The 25,666-nt window shown below is 45.3% G+C and overlaps 1 protein-coding gene across 3 annotated transcripts in view; it reads right to left on the reverse strand.

The window, feature by feature from the left end:
* TRAPPC9 (trafficking protein particle complex subunit 9) overlaps positions 1-25,412 on the reverse strand; it is a 509,341-nt gene extending 483,929 nt beyond the window's left edge. For 2 of the 3 annotated variants that reach the window (XM_082858827.1, XM_082858825.1), the window contains exons 1-3: positions 25,317-25,412; positions 16,898-17,491; positions 8,518-8,663 (exon numbers count right to left, since the gene is read on the reverse strand). In XM_082858827.1, the coding sequence (XP_082714953.1) occupies positions 8,518-8,663; positions 16,898-17,481 (730 nt within the window). In that variant the 5' untranslated portion in view covers positions 17,482-17,491; positions 25,317-25,412. Of the gene's footprint in view, positions 1-8,517; positions 8,664-16,897; positions 17,492-25,305 lie in introns of all 3 variants that reach the window. The other variant, XM_082858826.1, reaches the window with a different exon arrangement.
* Positions 25,413-25,666: the final 254 nt, after the last annotated feature.

Genomic DNA, 25,666 nt, shown 5'->3' on the forward strand with positions numbered 1-25,666 from the left:
TGTCAATGCTACTCTCTCACTTCGCCCCAGCTTACCCTTCCCCCTCTACGTGTCCTCAAGTCTACTCTCTACGTCTGAGCCTTTATCCTGTCCTGCCCCTAGGTTCATAAGAACCTTTTTTTTTTTTAAGATTCCATATATATATTAACATATGGTATTTCTTTTTCTCTTTCTGACTTACTTCACTGTCTATGACAGACTCTAGGTTCCTCCACCTCACTACAAATAACTCAATTTCATTTCTTTCTATGGTTGACTAATATTCCATTGTATATATGTGCCACACCTGCTTTATCCATTCATCCGTCAATGGAGAGTTAGGTTGCTTCCATGTCCTGGCTATTGTAAATAGTGCTGTAATGAACACTGTGGTACATGACTCTTTTTGAATTATGGTTTTCTCAGGGTATATGCCCAGTAGTGGGATTGCTGGGTCATATGGTAGTTCCATTTTTAGTTCTTTAAGGAACCTCCATACTGTTCTCCATAGTGGCTGCATCAATTTACATTCCCACCAACAGTGCAAGAGGGTTCCCTTTACTCCATACCCTCTCCAGCATTTATTGCTTGTAGATTTTTGATGATGGCCATTATGACCGGTGTGAGGTGATACCTCATTGTAGTTTTGATTCCTATTTCTCTAATGATTAGTGATGTTGAGCATGCTTTCATGTGTTTGCTGGCAATCTGTATATCTTCTTTGGAGTAATGTCTATTTAGGTCTTCTGTCCATTTTTGGATGGGGTAGTTTGTTTTTTTGATATTGAGCTGCATGAGTTGCTTGTATATTTTGGAGATTAATCCTTTGTCAGTTGCTTCATTTGTTAATATTTTCTCCCATTCTGAGGATTGTCTTTTCATCTTCTTTATGGTTTCCTTTGCTGTGCAAAAGCTTTTAAGTTTCATTAGGTCCCATTTGTTTACTTTTGTTTTTATTTCCATTTCTCTAGGAGGTGGGCCAAAAAGGATCTTGCTGTGATTATGTCATAGAGTGTTCTGTCTATGTTTTCCTCTAAGAATTTCATAGTATCTGGCCTTACATTTAGGTCTTTAATCCATTTTGAGTTTATTTTTTGTGTATGGTGTTAGGGAGTGTTCTAATTTCATTCTTTTACATGTAGCTGTCCAGTTCTCCCAGCACCACTTATTGAAGAGGCTGTCTTTTCTCCACTGTATATTCTTGCCTCCTTTATCAAAGATAAGGTGACCATATGTGTTGGGTTTACCTCTGGGCTTTCTATCCTGTTCCATTGATCTATATTTCTGTTTTTGTGCCAGTACCATACTGTCTTGATTAATGTAGCTTTGTAGTATAGTCTGAGGTCTGGGAGCCTGATTCCTCCAGCTCTGTTTTCCTTTCTCAAGATTGCTTTGGCTATTCGGGGTCTTTCGTGTTTCCATACAAATTGTGCAATTTTTTGTTCTAGTTCTGTGACAAATGCCATTGGTAGTTTGATAGGGATTGCAGTGAATCTGTAGATTGCTTTGGGATGTATAGTCATTTTCACAATGTTGATTCTTCCAATCCAAGAACATGGTATATCTCTCCATCTGTTTGTGTCATCTTTAATTTCTTTCATCAGTGTCTTATAGTTTTCTGCATGCAGGTCTTTTGTCTCCTTAGGTAGGTTTATTCCTAGGTATTTTATTCTTCTTGTTGCAATGGTAAATGGGAGTGTTTCCTTAACTTCTCTTTCAGACTTTTCATTATTAGTGTGTAGGAATGCAAATGATTTCTGTGCATTAATTTTGTATCCTACTACTCTACCAAATTCATTCATTAGCTCTAGTAGTTTTCTGGTAGCATCTTTAGGATTCTCTATGTATCGTATCATGTCATCTGCAAACAGTGACAGTTTTACTTCTTCTTTTCCAATTTGGATTCCTTTTCTTTCTTTTTCTTCTCTAATTGCTGTGGCTAAAACTTCCAAAACTATGTTGAATAACAGCGGTGAGAGTGGGTAACCTTGCCTTGTTCCTGATCTTAGAGGAAATGGTTTCAGTTTTTCACCATTGACAACAATATTGGCTGTGGGTTTGTCATATACGGCCTCTATTATGTTGAGGTAGGTTCCCCCTATGCCTACTTTCTGGAGAGCTTTTATAATAAATCGGTGTTGAATTTTGTCAAAAGCTTTTTCTGCATCTACTGAGATGATCGTATGGTTTTTATCCTTCAATATGTTAATATGGTGTATCACATTGATTGATTTGCATGTATTGAAGAATCCTTGCATTCCTGGGATAAACCCCACTTGATCATGGTGTACGATCCTTTTAATGTGCTGTTGGATTCTCTTTCCTGGTATTTTGTTGAGGAGTTTTGCATCTATGTTCATCAGAGATATTGGCCTGTAGTTTTTTTGTGTGTGACATCTTTGTCTGGCTTTGGTACCAGGGTGATGGTGGCCTCATAGAATGAGTATGGACATGTTCCTCCCTCGGCTATATTTTGTAAGAGTTTGAGAAGGATAGGTGTTAGTTCTTCCCTAAATGTTTGATAGAATTAGCCTGTGAAGCAGTCTGGTCCTGAGCTTTTGTTTGTTGGAAGATTTTTAATCACGGTTTCAATTTCAGTGTTTGTGATTGGTCTGTTTATACTTTCTGTTTCGTCCTGGTTCAGTCTCAGAAGGTTGTGCTTTTCTAAGAATGTGTCCATTTCTTCCAGGTGTCCATTTATTGGCATATAGTTGCTTGTAGTAATCTCTCATGATCCTTTGTATTTCTGCAGTGTCAGTTGTTACTTCACCTTTTTCATTTCTATTTCTGTTGATTTGAGTCTTCTTCCTTTTTTCCTTGATGAGTCTGGCTAATGGTTTATCAATTTTGTTTATCTTCTCTAAGAACCAGCTTTTAGTTTTATTGATCTTTGCTATTGTTTCCTTCATTTCTTTTTCATTTATTTCTAATCTGATCTTTATGATTTCTCTCCTTCTGCTAACTTTGGTTTTTTGTTCTTCTTTCTCTAATTCTATAGGTGTAAGGTTAGTTTGTTTGAGATTTTTCTTGTTTCCTGAGGTAGGACTGTATTGCTATAAACTTCCCTCTTAGAACTGATTTTGCTGCATCCCATAGGTTTTGGGCCATTGTGTTTTCATTGTCATTTGTTTCTAGGTACTTTTTGACTTCCTCTTTGATTTCTTCAGTGATCTATTGCTTATTTAGTAGCATATTATTTAGCCTCCATGTGTTTGTATTTTTTACAGTTTTTTCCTGTAATTGATATCTAGTCTCATAGCATTGTGGTTGGAAAAGATACTTGATATGATTTCAATTTTCTTAAGTTTACCAAGGCTTGATTTATGACCCAAGATATGGTCTATCCTGGAGAATGTTCCATGAGCACTTGAGAAGAAAGTGTATTTTGCTGTTTTTGGATGGAATGTCCTATAAATATCAATTAAATCCATCTGGTTTAATGTGTCGTTTAAAGCTTGTGTTTCCTTATTTATTTTCATTTGGATGATCTGTCCATTGGTGAAAGTGGGGTGTTAAAGTCCCCTCCTATGGTTGTGTTACTGTTGATTTCCCTATGGCTGTTAGCATTTGCCTTATGTATTGAGGTGCTCCTATGTTGGGTGAATAAATATTTACAATTGTTATATCTTCTTCGTGGATTGATCGTTATGTAGTGTCCCTCTTTATCTCCTGTAATAGTCTTTCTTTTAAAGTCTATTTTGTCTGATATGAGAACTGCTACTCCAGCTTTCTTTTGATTTCCATTTGCACAGAGTATCTTTTTCCGTCCCCTCACTTTCAGTCTGTATGTGTCCCTAGGTCTGAAGTGGGTCTCTTGTAGACAGCATATGTATGGGTCTTGTTCTTGTATCCATTCAGCCAGTCTATGTCTTTTGGTTGGAGCATTTAATCCATTTACATTTAAGGTAATATCTATATGTATGTTCCTATTACCATTTTCTTAATTGTTTTCGGTTTGTTTTTGTAGGTCTTTTCCTTCTCTTGTGTTTCCTGCCTAGAGAAGTTCCTTTAGCATTTGTTGTAAAGCTGGTTTGGTGGTGCTGAGTTCTCTTAGCTTTTGCTTATCTGTAAAGGTTTTAATTTCTCTGTCATATATGAATGAGATCCTTGCTGGGCAGAGTAATCTTGGTTGTAGGTTTTTCCCTTTCATCGCTTTAAATATGTCCTGCCACTCCCTTTTGGCTTTCAGAGTTTCTGCTGAAAAATCAGCTGTTAATGTTATGGGGATTCCCTTGTATGTTATTTGTTGCTTTTCCCTTGCTGCTTTTAATATTTTTTCTTTGTATTTAATTTTTGATAGTTTGATTAATACGTGTCTTGGCATGTTTCTCTTTGGGTTTATCCTGTATGGTACTCTCTGTGCTTCCTGGACTTGAATCACTATTTGCTTTCCCATGTTAGGGACGTTTTCAACTATAATCTCTTCAAGTATTTTCTCAGACCCTTTCTTTTTCTCTTCTTCTTCTGGGACTCCTATAATTCGAATGTTGGTGTGTTTAATGTTGTCCCAGAGGTCTCTGAGACTGTCCTCTTTTCATTCTTTTTTCTTTTTTCTGCTCCCTGGCAGTATTTCCACCATTTTACCTTCCAGCTCACTTATCCGTTCTTCTGCCTCAGTTATTCTGCTATTGATTCCTTGTAGAGTATTTTTAATTTCAGTAATTGTGTTGTTCATCACTGTTTGTTTGCTCTTTAGTTCTTCTAGATTCTTGTTATTTGTTTCTTGTATTTTCTCCATTCTGCTCCAAGATTTTGGATCATCTTTACTATCATTAGTCTGAATTCTTTTTCAGGTAGCTTGCCTATTTCGTCTTCATTTATTTGGTCTTGTAGGTTTTTACCTTGCTCCTTGGTCTGTAACATATTTTTTTGTCGTTTCTTTTTTTTTTTTTTTGATGGGTGGTGCTGTATTCCTGTCTTCCTGGTTGTTTGGCCTGAGACATCCAGCACTGGAGTTTGCAGGCAGTTGGACAGGGCCGGGTCCTGGTGCTGAGATGAGGACCTCCAGGAGGCCTCACTCCAATTGATATTTCCTGGGGTCTGAGGTTCTCTGTTAGCCCAGTGGTTTGGACTCGGAGCTCCCACCACATGAGCTCGGGCCCAACCTCCAGCCTGGGAACCAAGATCCTGCAATTTTTGTGGCGCAATTAAAAAAAAAAACAGAAAGAAAGAAAAAAAGGAGCAGTACAATATCAAAGAATAAAAAACAAAATAAAATTAGAAAGATAAAAAACATATTAGGAAAAATAAAACTATAATTGAAACAACTGCAACAAGGTAAAATGAAACCACACACAGAAAAAAGAAGAATAAAAAGGGGGGGAACAAGCCAAAAGGAGAGAAAAATAACAAAGTATAAAGAATAAAATAAAATTAGAAAAACAAAAGATTTATTTGGAAAAATAAAAATATAAAAGAATCAACAACAATGAATCAACAAGGTGAAACAGAACCCCCATCTAAAAGAGGAAAAAAAATAACTCCTGGCTCTGGGGGTGGCGTTTAGGTGGCGGTGGAACTTAGGCAGGGGCGGGGTTTAGGGTGAGGCGGGACCTAGGTGGGTTGGGGGTTGACGTTCAAGCGTGGGGCAGGGCCTCTGCTTAGGACCTGCCAGAAGGGGAGCGGCAGCACGTGGAAAGGAAGGTCTCTGGAGCTGGGGTTCCAGGAGTTTGGAGGTGGGGTCCTGAGTGAGGGTGTGTGGGTGGGGATTAGGCCCAGCACGGTTGGAGGGCGTCTCCGAGTGTAGAGGTGAGGCCCTGGGTGGAGGTGTGGGGCGGGCCTTGGGCTCTGCGCCGCAGGAGGGAGGCTCCGAGGGCAGAGGATTAGGCCTGGGAGCCCAACAGGCTTCCGGATGCCTAGGTGAACAGGGTGAGCACTGGCCGCGTTCCTTTCCGTTCCTTCGTGCCCCTTCCCCACTGTCTCCCCAAAAGTCTCCCCCGTCCCCGCTGGACCCCTAACCGTGGATGGGTCCCGCTGGGTGTAGGAACTCCTCCCCTTCCCCAGCCGCCCCTCAGCAGTGCCGTCCCAGAGGTCCGGCCTTTACTTTTGCTCCCCCTTCCCTCCCTCCCACTCCCTCAGGACCCATGTGGCTGGAGGGGGCCTCGGTGGGCAGAGGATCAGGCCCGGGATCTCAGCAGGTTCCCAGGGGCCCAAGTGGGCAGGGGAAACCTGGCCACGCTCCCTTTTGATCCTCTGCCCTCCCAATGGTTCCCCAATTTCCCCCTTCGGGCGTGGGATCCCTTCCCCTCCCCCAGCCACCCCTCAGGGGCTCCAGTCCCGTCCCACCTCCACTTTTCCTCCTCCTTCACTCCCCCCACACCCCACATCCTACCCAGTTGCTGGAGGTTCCTCCCATCCCCTTAGGTGTCCGTGGTCCCCCACCGGTGCCTGGTAGGTGCCCAAGTTGTGAGGAGATGCAAATTCCACATCCTCCTAGTATGCCATCTTGTCCATGTTAAATTTTTTAAGGGGTGTTTTTTTGTTTTTTTTTTTTGGCTGCGTTGGGTTTTCGTTGCTGTGTACAGGCTCTTCTCTAGTTGTGGCAAGCGGGGGCTACTCTTCATTGTGGTGCACAGCCTTCTCATTGCTGTGGCTTCTCTTGTTGCAGAGCACAGGCTCTAGGCACAAGGGCTTCAGCAGTTGTGGCACGTGGGCTCAGTAGTTGTGGCTCGCGGGCCCTAGAACGCAGGTTCAGTAGTTGTGGTGCACGGGCTTAGTTGCTCCATGGCATGTGGGATCTTCCCGGACCAGGGCTCGAACCCGTGTTCCCTGCATTGGCAGGTGTATTCTCAATCACTGCGCCACCAGGGAAGTCCCGACCATGTTAAATTTTTATGAAAAACAACTACGTTTCAAAACAACAACAATATGCTGGAAGAGGGGCACTGTTTGCATTTTTACAATTTTACATGAAATTTCTTTCATGTCTGGCTCCAGACAAGTGTACTGGATTCTCACACCTGCTTCTGCCCTCAATCTGCTGTGATGTCACACGTCCTGGAGCCCCCCGGAAACCCCACTGTGCGTTTCTGAGGGACCAAGAGTGAAATTAGCTGGCAGCACCCGGCACCACCCACTCCACCCAGCCTTCACAGGAACCCGACCTGCCCATTATCACTGGGTGGGTCAGGTGCCCGGTGGCATTCTTCCCGGATAAGCACCTAACCTTCAGCTCTACTCCACCAGTCCACAGCAAGTCATTATAGACCTCTCCTTCAAGAAAACAAAGTAAAACTCCTATTCACCTTTCCCCTCCTACTTAATCCTTTATCTGTTTCTTGTTTCTTTCCATCTATTCCTTCTCTTTCTCACTTTTATCTCCCTTTCCTCTTTAAGAAGCCAAATTATGAAATTTAAGTCCATTTTAAGAATTTATATTTTGTGTGTCCTATAGGACGCTGTTGATCTTCCACTGAAGAACCTGGTTACTTCATTCTGACTTGTATTTGCCACAGTGGCTGACGGGCCCTCTGACTGAGCTGTCAACCTCTTCCGGGAAAGGACCCTGTTTCAGCCCTCACTCACACCACATTTATTTAACAAGCACTCACAGAACATCTACAATATACTAGATGATGGACACACACAGACCACGCCTCCCACTCCCACCTCTAGGACATAGCCCCTGAAGGAGAAAAACATGCAAACAGGCAGTTCCAGCACAGAGGGTAAACTCCACGCAGACAGGATTCTGTACAAGACCTGCGGGCACCCACTGCGTGGAGGGGTCAGAAGAGGCTGTCCTTTGAAGCAGGTTTTCTTGTTTTTAAAGTTTTTTTAATGGAGATATAATTCACATACCGCAAAACTCACCCACTTAAAAGTGTACGATTCGGGAGCTTTTGTATATTGACAGCTGTGCAACCCTTACCACTATCTAATTCCAGAACCTTTTCATCACCCCAAAGAAACTCCATGCCCATCAGCAGTCCCTCCCCATCCCCTCCTCTGCCCAGCCCCAGTAATCTGCTCTTTGCCTCTAGATTTGCCTATTCTGGACATTTCAGATAACCAGAATCATATTATATGTGGCCTTTTGTGTCTGATTCCTTTCACTTGACATGATGCTATCAGGGTTCATCCATGTTGTAGTGGTATCAGTATCTCATTTGTTTTTATGTCTGAATAATGTTCCACTATATGGAGAAACATTTTGTTCATCCATTCATCATCTGACCTATGGATGAGGTTTTGAAGAATGAGTGTAAGAGGTGACTATCATGGGGAATGGCATTCTAAGCAGAGGGCAAGATGTGCTTTTCAAAAAAAAAAAAAAAACAGAGCAACAAGGCAATTCAGTGTGTTTTTGAGGAAAGTGCATGCTTGCTTCAGCAGGACTGCAGTGCAGGGCTGGGTGGGAAAGTGGCAGGAGATAAGGTGAGGCAGTTACCCCGGAAGACTCCCCACTGCAACCAGCTCAGCTGACGGCTTCCCCTCCCTCTCCATATGTTTTTAGAGCCACTGTTTCTAGGTTTTCTCTTATTTCAAGTAGCAGTTGCTGTAATTACATATGTGATCATCTTCATCAGATAACCTTACCTCCAAGCCACAGAAAGTCATTCACTGCGCGAAGCAGGTCCACGGACATATGGTAATGGACCAGGGAGTCCTGCAGCATCCCGGCCTGCAGGCACAAATCCCCCACATGCTTCCGCATGCGCCCTTGGCACCGCTTCTTGTAATGTCTATAAAGTAAAATGCACAGAAATGTATCATTGCTAATGCCCGACTTCTGCCCCAAAAGCACACTGGCTAAGCACTTTTCAATTCCCTCGCTACAAAAAAAATGCTAAGAAGGCAACCTTAGGCTCCACAATTGAAAGCCAGCCACCATCATTGCCAGTTTATGAGCAAAGTTATTTTTTAAACCTAATAGGATACACGTATTTCACATGGATAATATTAGAGCAGCCTTTCTCTTTTCAAATTTTCCAATCACAACATTAGCACAAGAAAGTTTATGTTTCAGCTTTTTAAAAAAATCAATTATCTTCCACTTTCTTAACCTCAAACCTATTATTATTTTATAAAGAGAGCTATGCTGCATATTATAAGCCAACTGTTTGGCTTTTGCAAACAAGACCTTTATCGTCACTATTTCAGAGCAAGCTTTAATGATACTCTGAGAGGTGGGGCCTGGGACCCTCGCTAACAGCTCTTTAAATATTGGCAAGGATGTGCTATTAAATAATGCAAAAGCGTCTAACTCTGTATCAACTCAGAAACCAAAGAAACTACACCAAAATCCTGCTTTATCATTTTTAAATATTCCTATTCTTTTGAATATTAAATTTCTTAAAAGATAAGATTTTTCAAGAAAAACAGCAGCTGTATTAAATTTCCTCTAACCAAGAAAGCAATCTTATCAAGAAAGAAAACCCCTATGCTAATCCAAAAGATGTGAAGTTTCTAGCTAAATGAATGTACAGATCTCAATACAAACTTAAATCCCATCAGATCTAACTCTGGAATGTAGCTTTTCTGTTCCAAATGTTCGCTGAACTAAGACCATCACGTAACACAGAGAAGGAGAGAAGAGGAAAGTCGGCTTGTCCTCTATCTGTTTTCTTCCCAGCCACAAGGCACTGCTAGGATGGCCCCCGCCAACAAGCCCTCCCTGTAAGAAAATACTGCATCTAAACTGCCCCGCCATCCCCAAGCACACCCTACCATCTCTCCCCAACTGGTCACCTCAACAGCCCTCTAATGGTCTTCTAATGACCCGCCCACCCTGTACCACCCTCCCCTTCATCCCTGCTACACACACACACACACACACACACACACACACACACACACACACTCTCTCTCTCTCTCTCTCTCTCTCTCTCTCTCTCTCTCTCTCCCTCTCTCTCTCTCTCTCTCTCTCTCTCTCACACACACACACTGCCAGAGTGGCCTTCCCAAAGCACAAATCTGATTAGGTCACTCCCTCACTTCAAAGCCTTCAAAGTTTCCCCAGTACAGTTCTAGCCCCCACCCCCCCGCACTGCCTCCTGCGTTCCCCAGCCTTACCACAGTACCAAGGCCCCCAGTGACCGCAGGGGCCACCTGACCCTTCGGTCTAGCTACTTCCCACCCACCTTAGGGCTCATTTCAACTCAGTTTCTCATGGAAGCCTTCCCTGCCTCCAACCTCTGCACCTGTGGGCCTCTCCCTCCCAAAGGTGGGCAGTGCTTGGCCTGCTTTCTTGCCGTGTCCTCCTGCTCTAACCAGAAAAGAATTCAGCGTCCAAATGCACATTTTCCTCCTCCATGACCACGACTGTGGACTTTTAATACGTGGCTCAGTTTACAAATACCACCATGATGTTGACTCAATAGATTTTGAATTAGACTTTTTTTCAGTAGACTCTACTCCTATCCTGTTAGACTAAAATTTGCTTTAAAGCATCCTGTCTTAACTCTCCAAAAAAAGTAAATTATTACATCTTCGTATGAACTTACAAAGGTGCACATCTACTGTAGCAAAATATAGCCCAGAACATTTTCAAAAATAAAAAGTGCAACCACTGTGATCAGAAACAGTTGGTTTTGAAAATACAGGATTTTTACAAAAAGGAGTCAGCTAAATATGCTCATAGTTTTTCATATTAAGGTCATACGATTCAACAAAACAATATAAAATATTCGAAATTATATAAAAATAGAATGAACCCTAATACTTTGGAGGAAATCTCCAAAATACCATACAAACAAAATTCTATCACAGATTTATATAAATTAAAGTATTTAACTCTTGAAGTACTATATGTCCCAAGACTGGGTCATCTCAAGATTATGAGCAATTCTGTTCCAATCCTTTGAAAACACAGTAAGAAACAGATAAAGGAATTAAGTCAATTCGATTTGTAGTTAGCTAAACTACAAAATACTTTAAACTAAAATATTTTAAGCCAATTTTGGAATTTAGAATATAAGCTTTCTCATCAAAATTCTTTTTCCAAAAAGACACGGATCCTTCTTTCACGGATCATTTGAAAATGGTAATGTCACGTTTTTTAAGTCTCTCTAAAAGTTCAGAGTTCTTATATATACATTATTAGAATAGTCACATTGTGTGACCATTGAATATGTTTATGGATAAGGAAGAAAAACATACGAGCAAACAGTATAATAAAGAAGAATACAACATGAAGCCACAGTGGCAAATAAATGTAACATTAACACAAAATGTAAATATTCAAAATATGCCATAATTTGTTGTAAATTTCAAAACTAATGGTGAATTTCAAAGCCATGAGCAATAGAACTTAGCCAAAAATGTGAATATGCTCTAAATACTTCAAAGAGTTATTTCAGTATTCTTACAAGTTATAACCACTGGGTTAAAGGAACTGGAAATAAGGATTGATAGAAAAATTAAAAACCCGATAACCCCTAAGTCATAATGGCCTCAAATCAATCATACCTAAATCACAGGCAAAGACCTGCAGCCTCCCCAGATAAAGGGAAAGGCATCCTTTCTAGAAGCTGTGCAAAAACACCTAACACACAGCCGCAAGCACTGTCACAGAAGGCGTTCACACTGCACTTTACACTAAGGACAATTCAACTACAGATATACGCTGTATTATTCTCATGACTTCTGATCAGATAAAAGAAAAAAATGTTTCATATGTGTGCAATTTGGGTACTATTTATGTGGCTTGTGGGAAAAAAGGGCTTGGTATATTCTAATCCAAAAACCAATTTACATGCAAAGAATGTATATATTCAAATCCAAAGGAAAACCAGAGCTGCTCAACAACAGTTTGCAATTAAAATCCAAAGGAACTTGGATAAAGGTAATCTCTCTTTTTTTTTCTTTTTGGTATTATATAGTTTTAAAGGTATTTGCATAATTAAGTGATAGCTACAGCCCATGATTTTGCACTAGCATATTATGGACTGAGGAAACCTAGATTACGTGCATTGCGCATAAACGCTGACAGGTGTCCCTTTGGTGGAGCTAAAGTTCCAAAGTAGACAGCTTTATATTGTAAGACAGCTCTGAATAGAAAATAAGAAATGCAATGTTCTGTACTCAATTTCAGATGGTATATGGGCCATTAACTGATTCTGCATCTTGTCTTATGAAATCTTCCAATAAATCATCAATGTCAATTTCCTCCATCTGAACTGTTTTATGCTAACGTTGGATATTTAACCTTCACTCCATAGAGAGAGCCCAGGCCTACCCTGCAGCATAGTTACATTCTGCTGAGGAAAGCAGATCAAGGGAGGGCTGGACAGTTTCCATTACAAGTTCGGAAGTTTCTAAGTCTGATGTTGCACCTGTGCGTCATTTGCAAGCATGTCATCATTGGAGTGAAATGAAGACCTTCAACACGGGGATGTAAAGCACGCTGATGCTTCCTCACCATCAGACAAGTCTGTGCTTCATGACATAGACCTGCAGCACTTAAGTCAGAGACTTTTTCTGAAAGGCTCCAAAACTGATCCACTTTACCATTCCAGATGTAACAGGGAGGTAACAGAATTAGTAGTGAGAACACATCCTTGAAAGCCTGACAGGGCCATGCTTGAATCCTGCTACAGCATTTACTAGCCCTGTGATGCTGGGCTAATGACTTAACCTCTCTGAGAAGCCTTCCCACTCTGGAAAAGGGGGCTGCTACCACCCACCTCAGATGGCATCGATGTGGCATGAATGAAATATGTAGGTGGGGAGGCTGACTGGTGCCTGATACAGAGCCTTGCTAGTTTCCCTCCCCCACCCTTCTCCCCTTATAAACTTGCATATTCCCTCTAGTAAGTATCAAGCCCCTGGGATAGACTGTCCTATTTTTTGTGTCCACCAGTGTAGTGCCTTACCCTTAGAAGGATCAAAACAGAGCTGCTTCCTGCATAGTAACTATCAATGTTCTTAAGAGATTTGGATTTTTTTAAGTCTATTTTGAGGGGAAAGACTATTCCAGAACTATCCAACAGTCCTTCCACACGTCAGCCCCTCCTCCCAATGCCCATCCCCTCCGCCCTCAGATCCCCTGTCTGATCTGCCTTGTGTCCGTGGGGAAGATAGTCCACTGGACCGCAGGGCTCCACACCACCCCAGGCCTTCCTCCCTCCCTCAAAGAAGACCCCATCTTCTCCCCACTCCCACGCCACTTCAACTCCAGCTTCTGAGTCTAGGGAGCCATGGGAAAGGCCCTGCACCCAGGGCACAGCCCAGCCATCACAGGATCCCACCCTATGTTTTCCAACCCAGATGGCCTCAACTTCTTGCACTTGCTACACTTACTTCTGTTTTGTCCCCCCGCCCCAGAATGAGATGGACCCTTGCAGAAAGTCTGGCCTATTTCGATGAAAGATGAAGGGTCCACATTTGGACCAGAGCATTAAAGGAGAAACAAGGCCTCCCGGCCAGCACGGTGGTGTGGCAAAACCCTTCCCCAGGGGTGAGATGAACCCGGGGGAAGAACGCGAGGTCCTAGGTCAGCCAAAGCATCTCCCTTCACAGCTGACCTTGGGCGATGGAGTTGCAAACTAATGACATGCCCATCAGTGGCAGACATTAGCCTCAACAAATAAAGAATCAGCTATTTCTTGCCAACGTGGGTTTAAAGTAAAGGCTGGTGCAGGTAGGGCCTATACATCTGCTAAGGTAAACCACAGACCTGGCTCTGAACGCTTATTGGCTAAAGCAGAGAAGAAGCCGTGGTCACTTAGAGAGGCCCTTGTGTCCACCAGATCCAAACGAACTAGCTATCTAGGAGAAGGACATATTTTTCTGATACCTAGAAAACCTGCCCTCAGAAAGGGGGCAAAAGACTGGCATGGATTTTAGACTAGCCTCTGCCCCTTTATGACAGAAAGTTGCTCCAACAAAGTAAAGTAAATGGCATGGTCAAGGTGAAAGCAAAAGTAAATCTGGTGTCCGCTCCTCCAACAGCGTCCCTCCACGGCCAGCAGACCCCCAAGCCGGTCACCTCTTCACCGGTGACCACTGGCCAGTAAGCACCACCATGCACATCGCCAGCGACAGCCAAGAACCGCAGGCCTAATGCGTTCATTTAAAAGCCAGAATCAAGCAAGGTGCGGCAGACTTTGACTTCCAAGTTAAAATATCCCGTGAAAACCCCTCGGCCGGCAGCCGCTTAAATCAATTAGCAACTCACTTCCTCAAAACAAACAAACAAAAATTAATAAGGGCTCATTTGTCGCCAAATATAAGGAAGACCAAACAGGTTCCCCAAAGCAAGTGTTTGAATAGCTATCAAACATCAGTGGGTTATGTGCTAAAAAAAGCGAAAATTCGAAAAAATTAGAAAATAAAATGATGACCAGGATAATACATGGATCAAAGCAGCAGTTAAGTTTTTGTTTTTTAAAGCGATGAAGGCGGTAAGAAGGCAGCACAGAGGGAAATCTAGCTATTTTCAATGTAACGTGTTCACAGCCTACCTTTTCAGACCCAACAACATACTCACAGGGCGGTATGAGAGAAAAAGAACAAAGGAAAAGAAAAGAAAGAGGAACAAGCAAAAATTAGAAACACACCAGAACAAAAATAACTTTGACAGCATGGTCAAGAATTGACGTGGGCTTTGATGAGGCCAGGGGCACACGTGGACGTTCAGTAAAGCCCACCCACACCTACGCCCCTGGGAAGGCTGGGGCCTCAGGTTGGCAGCACCTGCCGTGGAGCCTGTCAGCGCCACCAACCAAACCTCCACCTACATCTAGACGTTTCCTTTCGAGCCACAAAATGCAATCTCACTTCAGGTTGGACACTTTTTATCACCCCTACCAAGAGCCGCAGGAGAGTTAGGCTCTGTCCCTGCACCTAACTGTTGTTTTAAAAATTAGATAACTGAGACTAGTGAAAGCAACAAGGGATGAACAGTGACTGGAGTAGAATGTGTTTGACTTGAGGTCACTGGCATCATTATCTCACTGAAGTGCACATGATGGCTGAGAGTTTACGGTACCGCGAGAACAGAATGGACCCACCAGGAGGGAGGTTTCATTCACTCTGCATAAACCCTTGGCAATAGGGTCAGCCACCATGCACCAAGCACAGTATCCTGAAACTAGCTATTCCTGCCCAATTGTGGGCACAGATTTCAAAAGGCCAAAACAAACTGGCATTCCCTGGTGGGTCTGCAACCTCAAAGCCAAGAAGCTGATGAGCAGAAATGTCACCAGTGCCTCGTCTGGCAAGGATAAGGCACTGGCCACGGGGTCAGGGCAGGGTTCCTGGCTTCAGCCACTCACCCACCAGTCTGTCCAGGGAGGGGAAGGCAGTCCCTGCCGACGCCGCAGGCACTGTGATGCTGTGTGCCCGTGAGGCCCCACCTTGTGAGGGATGATCACCACGGCATCCACCCCACCTGACGCCCGGGGCTCAGCAGGAGGCAACAGGTGCGGTGAGGAGCTGGCCGGGAGCGGGCCTGGTGCTGGCAGCTCTGCCCCTCCGCGGTGCCTGGGCTCCTAACCCTTGCCACCTCGGCTCCAAGGGGAGAAGGGGAGTGCTGGCATGTAGATCACAGGGTCATGCGAAAACTAAGTACGGATCGTGGGTACGACATGCCTTGCCCTTTCCTTAGACCACGCAGACGTGTCCGGGTGAGGAAATGAAAATTCCTCCAGACCCTGCCAGGCACCACCTGCAGGAGTGGCTCGGGGACTCTGTGCCTCTCACTCGTAGGGCTGCCTGGACTTTTTCCCTCAATTCTGTGACATCTTCTCCTCTAACTTATCGACAACCAGAAAGTCGGGTCTGACCTTAGGTAAGTTCAGGAAACCCTAAGCACCTGCTGTGCAGCGGGCACTGCGGCACCCACACCATGTCCCCCATCCTCACCTGGGAGACCATCGTGCGACCTGTACAGAGCGGGGAGGACAGACTCAGGGCCCAGGGCCCAAGGCCAGGAGTGACACAGCTACCCGCGCTCTCCCCAGCAAAGGGGACCACGTCTCGGCAAAGGCGTGTGTCTCATCCTCTCCTGCAGGAGGGACACCGCACTGGCCACACAGGGAAACTGAGCAGAGGGCAGAGAGGGGAAGCAGACGGCCCAGCAGAGCTCGTCTGCAATTCTGGTGACTTAATCACAGGGACAAAGTGAGGACTGAACTTTCCCTGCTCTGTCTGACACTCCCTGAGACACAGAAACCATGAACACACCTTCCTCTGCGTGGGGCGCTCTTTCGGAAGCCCCCACAGCATTTCTGATACCCTAAGCATAAGCGGGGGCTCCAGCGCTGCCGTGGCGTGGCCCTCTGGCAGGTGGAGGACCTGAGCCCTGCAGGCGCCCGGGGACTGGGAGGCAGGAGGCACGGCCCGACCCCCAGCTCAGCTAGCACCTCACTGGGCCGCCTCTCTGCGTTCAGCACCTCATCTGCACATTGAAGGGATGAGGCTGAATAACAGTCTTCACACTGTGCCGGAGGGCAGCGCCGTCCAACAGGAAGACAGTGTTCCACGTAAATAAAGCCTTCTAGTTTGCACATTTTAAACAGTGAGAACCAAACACTCGCAACAGATTTGAATAACGTGTTTTATTTAATCTAATACATGTAAAGTGTTATTTCAACATGTAATCAATAAAAAAGAAATACTGAGATAGTTTACATTCTTTTTCCTAGACTAGGTCTCAGCATCTGACGTGCATTTTACCTACAGCACGTCCCGGCTCAGACCAGCCTCCTCCACAGTCTTAGTGACAGTGGCTACCCTACTGGACAGCGCTCCAGGGGGACCCACCAGGGCTCCCAGCTGAAAAGGGGCAGTAAGTGTCCACACGAACCCTAAACGGATTCCCCTGAACCAAAGGCTGTCCCATTTTTAAGTCTGAAAACCAGTGGACTGCACCCTTTCCCCCCGCTCCCTTGTTTCTACGCTCCCACTTGCTTCTCCCTCTCTGGAGGTCGGGAAGCAGCCCACGCTGAGGAGCCTGGGCTCCAGGGAGACTTACCTACTATCCGTGTCCAGTCCCACGAAGTCCTTCTTCTCGAATGGGACGCAGAGGAGCGGGATCTTGTCCCCGGACTTGTCCGTGGCCCTGTCCAGACGCTTGGACTCAAGCACAATGAACAGCGACTCGATGAAGTCCTCGATCCTCTTCTCCACCGTCCCGCAGTCCTCATAGCCGGGGTAGAAGGCCACGTCGGTGCGCGGCTGCTCGGCTATCTCCCCCTGCAGCCCGAAGACGAAGAGCCGCGAGTCGTAGAGCGTGGAGCCGTAGATCTCCTTCTGCACGTGGAACTTCTCGAAAGTCTGCGGCCAGTCCTTGGCCGAGAAGCAGTCTGTGATAGTGATGAGGCCCACGACCTTGCGGTGGGTCTGGAAGTCACCCCACTCGTTGTTCTCGGGCGGGTAGTGGTGCCGATAGCGGATATAGAGCACGCGCTGCGAGTCGCGCACGCTGATCTGGCTCACGGACGAGATCCTCTTGTAGATCTTGAAGAAGTTCTCCTCCGAGACGATCCCCACGGGCTGGACCACCACGAGGAGAGTCTGGTGGTCCTCAGCACACTGCATGTAGTCAGGGACACTCATGGTGAAGACCCTGCCCAGAGAGAAACAGAGGCTTTGAGGCGCACCGGGTTTTGCAGGCTGCCGGCGCACTGGGGAATGCGGTGATGCTGGCGTCCACCAGCTGGAAGACAGGGTAAGCCCCAAGCAAAGCTGTGGGGAACACTTTGTCCTCGGAGTTCTGCATATGGCTATCACAGCTCTTATCACAATCCCCTGCTCTTGGACCAGGCTTGGAGCTCCTGCAGAAAAGGGGCCATCTCTTGTTTTCTGTTTCCAACTCCTGGCCAGGCGCCAGGCACTGATGTGGAGTCAGTGCTCAGAAAGCTGAATAAATGACTGAACAACGGAAGGAACTGCTTCCCCGGCCCCTCAGCAGAACAGAATGAAAAGAACCACAGTGGAATCAGATGGTCTGGACTTGAACTCCAGTCCACTTGAGCTCCTGAACTGAAAAATAATGGTGATAATAAAACTTGCTTGCTAAGAAGATATCTGGATTGAGGAAGGCTGCAAATGCGAAGTGCCAGGCATACTGCCTGACGTAGAAGGGGAGGCTCTACACGGTTACTATCCCTCCTTTACGAACTGTGCTTCCTTGGGGGAGTTTTAATAACCTCTCTGAGTGAATTTTGTGAGATATAAAAAGAAAGCAACATCAACACTACTCCGATAAAAATTTAAAAAGAAAGAAAGAAAGAAAACAACATTACCTGATTCTCAGTACTGTTGAAGAATTCAATTAGATAACCCATAGGAAAGCATCTGGCCCGTAGGAGTTAATAAATGTTTGCTGAATGAATGAACAAACAAGCAAATGAATGCTGCCCCCTTCCACAGACCATCATAATGGCACTGCCCAGAAATGTGAAGCCCACGTTCCACCCCTGACTCTACACTAACAACGTCAGTGACCTGGAGCAGGCCTGTGTGCTTCTTTAAACCCCAGTTTTATCATGAATTAAAATGTGGATAATAACACAAACCTCAAAGGGTTAGTGAGTCAATATTCTGGTTTTAATATGGTACCATAACTTTGCAAGACAGTACCATTAAGGGAAACTGGGCAAAGGGTCCATAAGTTCTCTCAATATTATCTCTTACAACTGCATGGGAATCTACATTACATCTCAAAATAAAAGGTCTAATTTTTTTAAAGGCTATTGAGATTAAATGAGCTCATTGTATCAAATAAGGAATACACCATACAAGTAGGGAAACGCCTAGCCCGTGAGATACACTCAGTAAATCTTTCCACTGACCTCACTGGTCTCTCCTACTTCAGAGTACAGGGGTGGGTACTCACGGCCAGAGGCCGCTGTACTGTGCAGCTAACAGAGCTAGTGGCCCCCACGTGCAAGAGCCCCTTCCATGGCCCTATATCTAATTTTGTATTTGTAATTGTGTTTTCTTTTTCTTGACTAGGAACTCCAAATTGCATAGCCTTCGGTTCACCAGAACCTGACTACAGAGATCATGACAGCAGCCCTCCCAGATGAAACAATAAAAATAAAAGGCCATTTCCACTAGACCTCTGAGTAAGTCTAATGGCAGGGATTTCATCCTGGGCTGAGAGGAAGAGGACTGGGGAGGGAGGTGGGAGCAATTTGGGGCATGCAGATCCTGGGGCCACCTACCCCATGCTGGACTTCAGAGTCAACCCTCACCCTCCAGGAGCTTCACAACACACCTGGACAGAGCAGCAGGAAAAAGTTTTTTTGTTTTTTTTTTTTTTTAAGAAAACTCTGACCCGCTAACTGGTCTTGTTTCTACCCAGGACACAAAAAGCTTATGTGTATATTATCTCATGAAAACCTCTAAATAATATCACCCCAACTTCACACATGAAGAAACTGAGGGAAAGAGAAGTCGGTCACATTGTGCAAGATCACAGAGAGGCCACATCAGCTGCAGTATTGAAAGGCAGGCGCTCCCGCACCCCCACCCCAGCCCCTGCCCCGGCACTCACACTGCAAAGTGTGATACACTGGCCCCCGGCCCCTCCCTGCAATAATTCTCTGCGGAGTCTTTTCTGCACCTCCTGGAGAGAACCAAAAGCACATCAACTTTCAACAAAGAGGGATGTCACCCCTTGGGGGACGTATCAAAATCTTAAGCATTGGGGTGGGTGGGGAGGGAGATTTGAGAGTTTTCTGTTTCTAAAAGGTGGCAAAGATATTGAAAAACCCTTATCTAGTCTAAGCCTTCATTGTGCAGAGAAGAAGACGGAGGCCCAGAGTAGATGAGGAAAGGCCCTTATAAACAAATTTTGCTTCAGTGCAGCACCGAGCAAGCCCTGGACACTGCTGAATGGGTGCAGGATCTGTAAGGCCCAGGAGAACAAGTGTTAGAAAAAAGAAAGAGAAAAATCATACAAGGTCCTCTCTCTACAATACCGTACAATCACGTTTCATCAAGTTTTTCCATATTTGTGCATCCAAAATTAAGGTGGGCTAAATCAAGGTATAATAGGTCATAGAAATCAGGAAGTTTGAACCGTAATGGAAATTCCAACCTTTACTGTGTCTTTTCCCAATTCAAGCATGTGCTCAGTGGGCACTCCCTGCACCCGGCCCAGAGTTCTCCCAGACACAGATCTTTATTAACATGTCACACATCACACACAGGCCCACCAGAAGAAAAACACCTACAGATAAGATGGAACCAACGAAAGTGAAAGCGGCCAACCAGCATGTATCATTCGCAAAAAGGATGCTGCTCCCATCAGCAGTAGGCGGCGGAGAACTCACTGCAAGCATCACGTGCGTCGGGTTGGCTCCAGCACTGGCTGTCACTCTTTGTGACCATAAGTGAGTCACGTAGCTTCACTGAGGTTAGTTTTCTCTTTTGTGCAAGGCTATGGTTGAAACTAATGATATATAAAACCTCATCATTCACATCCCCAACATCTAGTGAGGACTTCCCACGTGCCAGGCTCTGTAGAGAGGAAAAGGTAGGGTCCCAGATATACCCATGGGTAGAAAAAGTTTATATCATAAAGATGTTCATTCTCCCCATTTTGGTATATAGATTCAACACAATTCTGATTAGAATTACTATCAGATTTTTCATGGAATGTAACAAGTTAGTTTATGGCCAATAGCCAAGAAACTCCTGAGGAACGACCAATGGGGAGGGGCATTTGTCCCACCAGACATAACTGCTAATGGAACATAGGGTTTCTTCGTGGGGTGATGAAATGTTCTAAAATTGATTGTGGTGATGGTTGTACAGCTCTGTGAATACATTAAAAAACCACTGAACTGTATATTTAAATGGTTGAACTGTATAGCATGTGAATTATATTTCAGTAAATCTGTAGGGAAAAAAAAAAACCTATAGTCAGCACAGTATTGGCACAGGGATAGAGAGAAAAATGGAAATGTCATCAAGCCCAGAACCAGATCCACACATGCATGGCAATTTGAAATACAGCTGAGGAGCCACTCTAGGACAGTAGGAAAGGACAGACTCTCCAACAGTAGTACTGGCACAATGGGTAATCCATGAGTAAGAAAAAGATGCATAACCCAATCAGAAAATGGACAAACAGACATCTTTGAAGAGGAAACTCAAGTAGCCAAGACGTGTACAGTAAGATGCTGCACCTCAATGGCGATCAGGAGACAGCAAATTAAAACCACAGGAATAGACCATTTCATACCCACCAGATTGACCAAAAAAAAAAATAATTATTTTGGTAACATATACATAACACAGAACTTACCTTTTTAAATGCAGAGTTCTATGGCATTAAGTACACTTACACTGCTGTGCAACCATCTCCAGAACTTTTTCACCTTCACCACTGAAGCTCTGTCCCCATGAAACACTAACTGCCCATCCCCCCACCCCTGGCACACCCCCATCTACTTTCTGTCTCTAAGAATCTGACCACGCTAGACACGTCACATAAGTGGAATCATATGCTATTTGTCCTTTTGTGCTGGCTTATTTCACTTAGCAGAATGTCTTCAAGGTTCGTCCATGTTGTAGCATGTATTAGAATCTCCTTCTTGTTTAATGCCGAATAATATTTCATTGTACATATATATACCACATTTTATTTATTCATTCATTGAAGGTCATTTGGGTTGTTCCTAGCTTTGGCTACTATGAATAATACTATTATGAACATGGGTATAAAGATAAAATGTTTTAAGTATAAAAACACCACGTGTCTGCAAAGATGCAGACCAAAGGTAACTCTCCTGTTTGGCAGGTGGCACGTATTCTGGCATGTGGCTGGCAGGTGCACAGAAGCAAGAACTGAAGAGAACGCAAATGTCCACCGTCAGGAGAATGGGTAACTAAACTGTGGTCGTTTAACACAATGAAATACTTTAGAACAGTGAAAATGAATGATCTAGAGAGACATTGCAGGAACAAAGATGAATCTCAAAAACATGATGGGCAAATAAAGCAAGTTGTGGATTGATACAAGCAGCACCATTCCATTCATGTAAAGTTCAAAAACAGGCAACACTTAAACAGTATCTTGTTTACACATATGGCAAAATTATAAAGAAAAAGTAAATTTGGATAGTGGTTACCTGGGTGGCAAAGAGGAATGCAGTTTGAAAGGGAAGCAGTGGGCTTCAGAAGCAGTAGTTATGTTCTGTCTCTTAAGCTAGATGGTAGATCCAGCGGTGCTTGTTTTGCCATTCTTTAAACTGTACATACATGTTAAACATTTAACATAAGAGTTAAAAAAGGAAGAAGGGGGACTTCCCTGGCGGTTAAGACGTCACCTTCCAATGCAGGGGGTGCGGGTTCCATCCCTGGTCAGGGAGCTATGATCCCACATGCCTGGCAGCCAAGGAACCAAAACATAACACAGAAGCAATATTGTAACAAATTCAATAAAGACTTTAAAAATGGTCCACATTGGGCTTCCCTGGTGGCGCAGTGGTTGAGAGTCCGCCTGCCGATGCAGGGGACATGGGTTCGTGCCCCGGTCCGGGAAGATCCCACATGCCGCGGAGCGGCTGGGCCCGTGAGCCATGGCCGCTGGGCCTGCGCGTCCGGAGCCTGTGCCCCGCAATGGGAGAGGCCACAACAGTGAGAGGCCCGCGTACCACAAAAAAAAAAAAAAAAAGGAACAAGGTCGAACTTCAAAATTACAGTGCATTTTTCAGCAGGTTGGCTAGTTTCAGGGCCTGGCCCCCGCCCTTCTCATCTATCAGGAGATTATGCTACTGCCCCTGCCAACACCCCTCTTCTATAAGCAAAAAAGTTGATGCACAAAAAAGGCAAGTGTGTTACAGGTGCACAGGTGGCCTGTGGGTCTGACACAGGTTGAGGACAGGAGGTGTTCAATTTCTCTACTCTGAAGTAAAATGAGAAAAATATGAACAATGTATATTAAGCTTCCCATAAAACTAAAGTAAGTTTAGTAAGTGCTTTATAAATATTAACTACTATTGTTATCATTTATTTTTAGGTTATGAACTGTCTTGTTTTTTGCTGTTAAAACATTCTTTTTTTTTTTTTTTTTTTTTAATTGACTGCGCCCCACGGCTTGTAGGATCTTAGTTCCCTGACCAGGGACCGAACCCGGGCCACCGCAGTGAAAGCACAGAGTCCTAACCACTGGACTGCCAGGGAATTCCCAAACATTCTTGCTTTTATAAAACAATGGGTGGGGGGGAGATGGCGCTTGTTCTTCCATTATTCTATCTGGGCAAAAATAAAAATTGACAAGCCTATGATTGGCCCTCCAGCTTTTTAGCACTTACCAATCTATGAAATCTAAACAATGAAGTCACCCTGGACTAAAAGACCCCTCTGGGTCCCTTCCAGTTCCAACTAGGCCCTGAAAAGCAGACCAGCAATCAACTCCATGCCACAGCTCAGTAAACCTTACAACCTCAGGCAAGGGTTTTCCCTGAGGCAGCTCAGTATTAGCAAACTTCTTGTTCACTTTTGCCCCAGATTCAAAATACGCAAGTACCACGGGAGGCAATTTGTCTCATATATAAGGTAGGAAAAGGGCTGCACTGGGCACTTTACAACTTATCATAGTTAGACTTCACAACAATCCTAAGAAACAAGCATTCCCATTTTCAACCTTACAGATGAGGAACCAGGCTCAGTCAGCTGTGCTGCTCAAGGTCTCCTAATCTGTAAGGGGTAAACTGGAGCCAGGTTCCAGAGTCCATGCTTTTCCACTACTTTCTTCAAGGGAGAAAGAATCTGATGAAATAAGCCCTGGCACTGAGCCAGCTCTGGTGTCTGAGACTAATCTAATACAAAGATTAAAACATCAAGAATATATTTCTTCAACTTGGTAGTTCCTCAAAAAGTTAAACATAGAGTTACCATATAAACAGCCATTCTACTCCTAGGTATATACCAAAGAGATTTGAAAATACGTGTCCACACAAAAACTAGTATGCGAACATTCATAGCAGTATTATTCCTAAGAGCCAAAAAGTGGAAACAACGCAAGTGTCCATCACCTGATAAATGCATAAACAAAATGTGATCTATCCATAACAATAGAATATTACTTAGCCATAAAAAGGAGCAAAGTACTGACCCTACTACAACATGGGTGGACCTTGAAAACGTTATGCTAAGTGAAAGAAGCCAGGCACAAAAGGCCACATACTGTATGATTCCATTTACATGAAATGCCCCAAATATGCAACTCCTTAGAGACAGAAAGTAAATCTGTGGCTCCCCGGGCTGCAGGAGGGGAGACTGCCAACGGGTATGGAATTTCTTTTTGAAGTGAGGAAAATGTTCTGGAATAATAATGGTTGCACAACAGTGAATATACTAAAAACCACTGCAATGTACAATTTAAACGGGTGGACTTCATCGTATGTGAACATTATCTCAATAACGCTGTTATTTGATAAAATATTTCTTGACAACTATTTTTCCCTCTATACTATTGGACTGTCCCACAGTTTAAGAAAAACAAAACAAAAAACCTTGCCAGGACATCTTTAGGACTGCAATATTCCTGGTTCTCCAATATCATGCCTCTAGTGCTGCTATTTCGTGTTAAGGAATACTATCTGGGCTGGAGTAGGAAACGACAATTAACTACGTTTTAAAAATCGCCAGTCGCGTTTAAACTGGGGCGGGGAGAGGATGGAGGATGTCACAGCCTCATACCCTCAACTCATCTTTAACTAAACCGAGCCCTGCTTTCAACACTGTAATCCCTCTCTCTATAAAAACACGTGAAATCCACAAGAACCCCATCCGAACACCAGAAAACTCCGTGTTAAAGGGCATTCACGTGGGGCAAATGAGCCGGGGGAGGAGACCAAGGCAGGCACTGTGCTCTCTCTTCCCGAGACTTGGCCGGGAGAAGCCGGACTTTGCAATTCGAGGAGCTCATCCCCGAGAATTAGCGCCTGCCGCCGCCGAGCGGGATCTGAGACACTTTGAATCCAAAAGAGGAGGAGGAGGAGGAAAAAGGAGAAGAGGGCCTCCCGGGACCGCGGGGCGGGGAAGGCGGCCGGGGGCGCGGGCTGCAGCGCCGCCCGGAGGCCGGCCCCAGCCGGGTCCCGAGACCCGCCGGCCCCGGGTCAAAGGGCGGAGCAGAGGGAGGCCGGGCGGAGGGGGCCCGCGGGCGGAAGAGGGGAAGGGGACGACAGCCGAGAGCTAAGGAGAGCCAGGGCCGGGCCCTCGGCAGGTGCGGACGCGGCCGTGGACAGGTGTGGCCGGGCTCCGGGCAGGGTAACGGGGCTGGGCAAGTGGCCCGAGCAGGTGTGGGCTGAGGCGAGCCCCTCGGCGGGACACACGCTGGCTGGCGCCCTCGAGCGCCGTGACACACGGACAGCCCTCCCGCAGCCGACCCGACACCCTCCCTGCCCGGGAGCCCCCCACCTTGCACTTACACAGCCGGACCCCCGGGCCCGGAGCCAACGGCCTGGCGGGCGGCGGGGCCGAGTAGCCTCTTCGGGCGCTCCCCCGACTTAGAGCGGGAGCTTCCGACCAGCGGCTGAGCCGGCACCGCCCCTGCGCATGCGCAGGGCCCGTCCCGGGCCGGGGATCCGCTCCGGATTTTGGAAGAGACGCCGGGGAAGCGAGGGAAGGAGGAGGGGGAGGAGAGGAGTGATGAAAAGTGGAGGGAGCTAGATGGTCGCAGGGAGGGACAGGGAGGAGGAAGGAGACGGAGGGACGCAGAGGGAGAAAAGGAGGAGAGCAGCTGAGAAGGAAAGAAAAGCTTTGGCTCCTGGGGCCGCGC

The sequence above is a fragment of the Leucopleurus acutus genome, assembly GCF_964270905.1.
Source record: "Leucopleurus acutus genome assembly, chromosome: 17".
In the NCBI taxonomy this organism is placed as follows: Eukaryota; Metazoa; Chordata; class Mammalia; order Artiodactyla; family Delphinidae; genus Leucopleurus; species Leucopleurus acutus.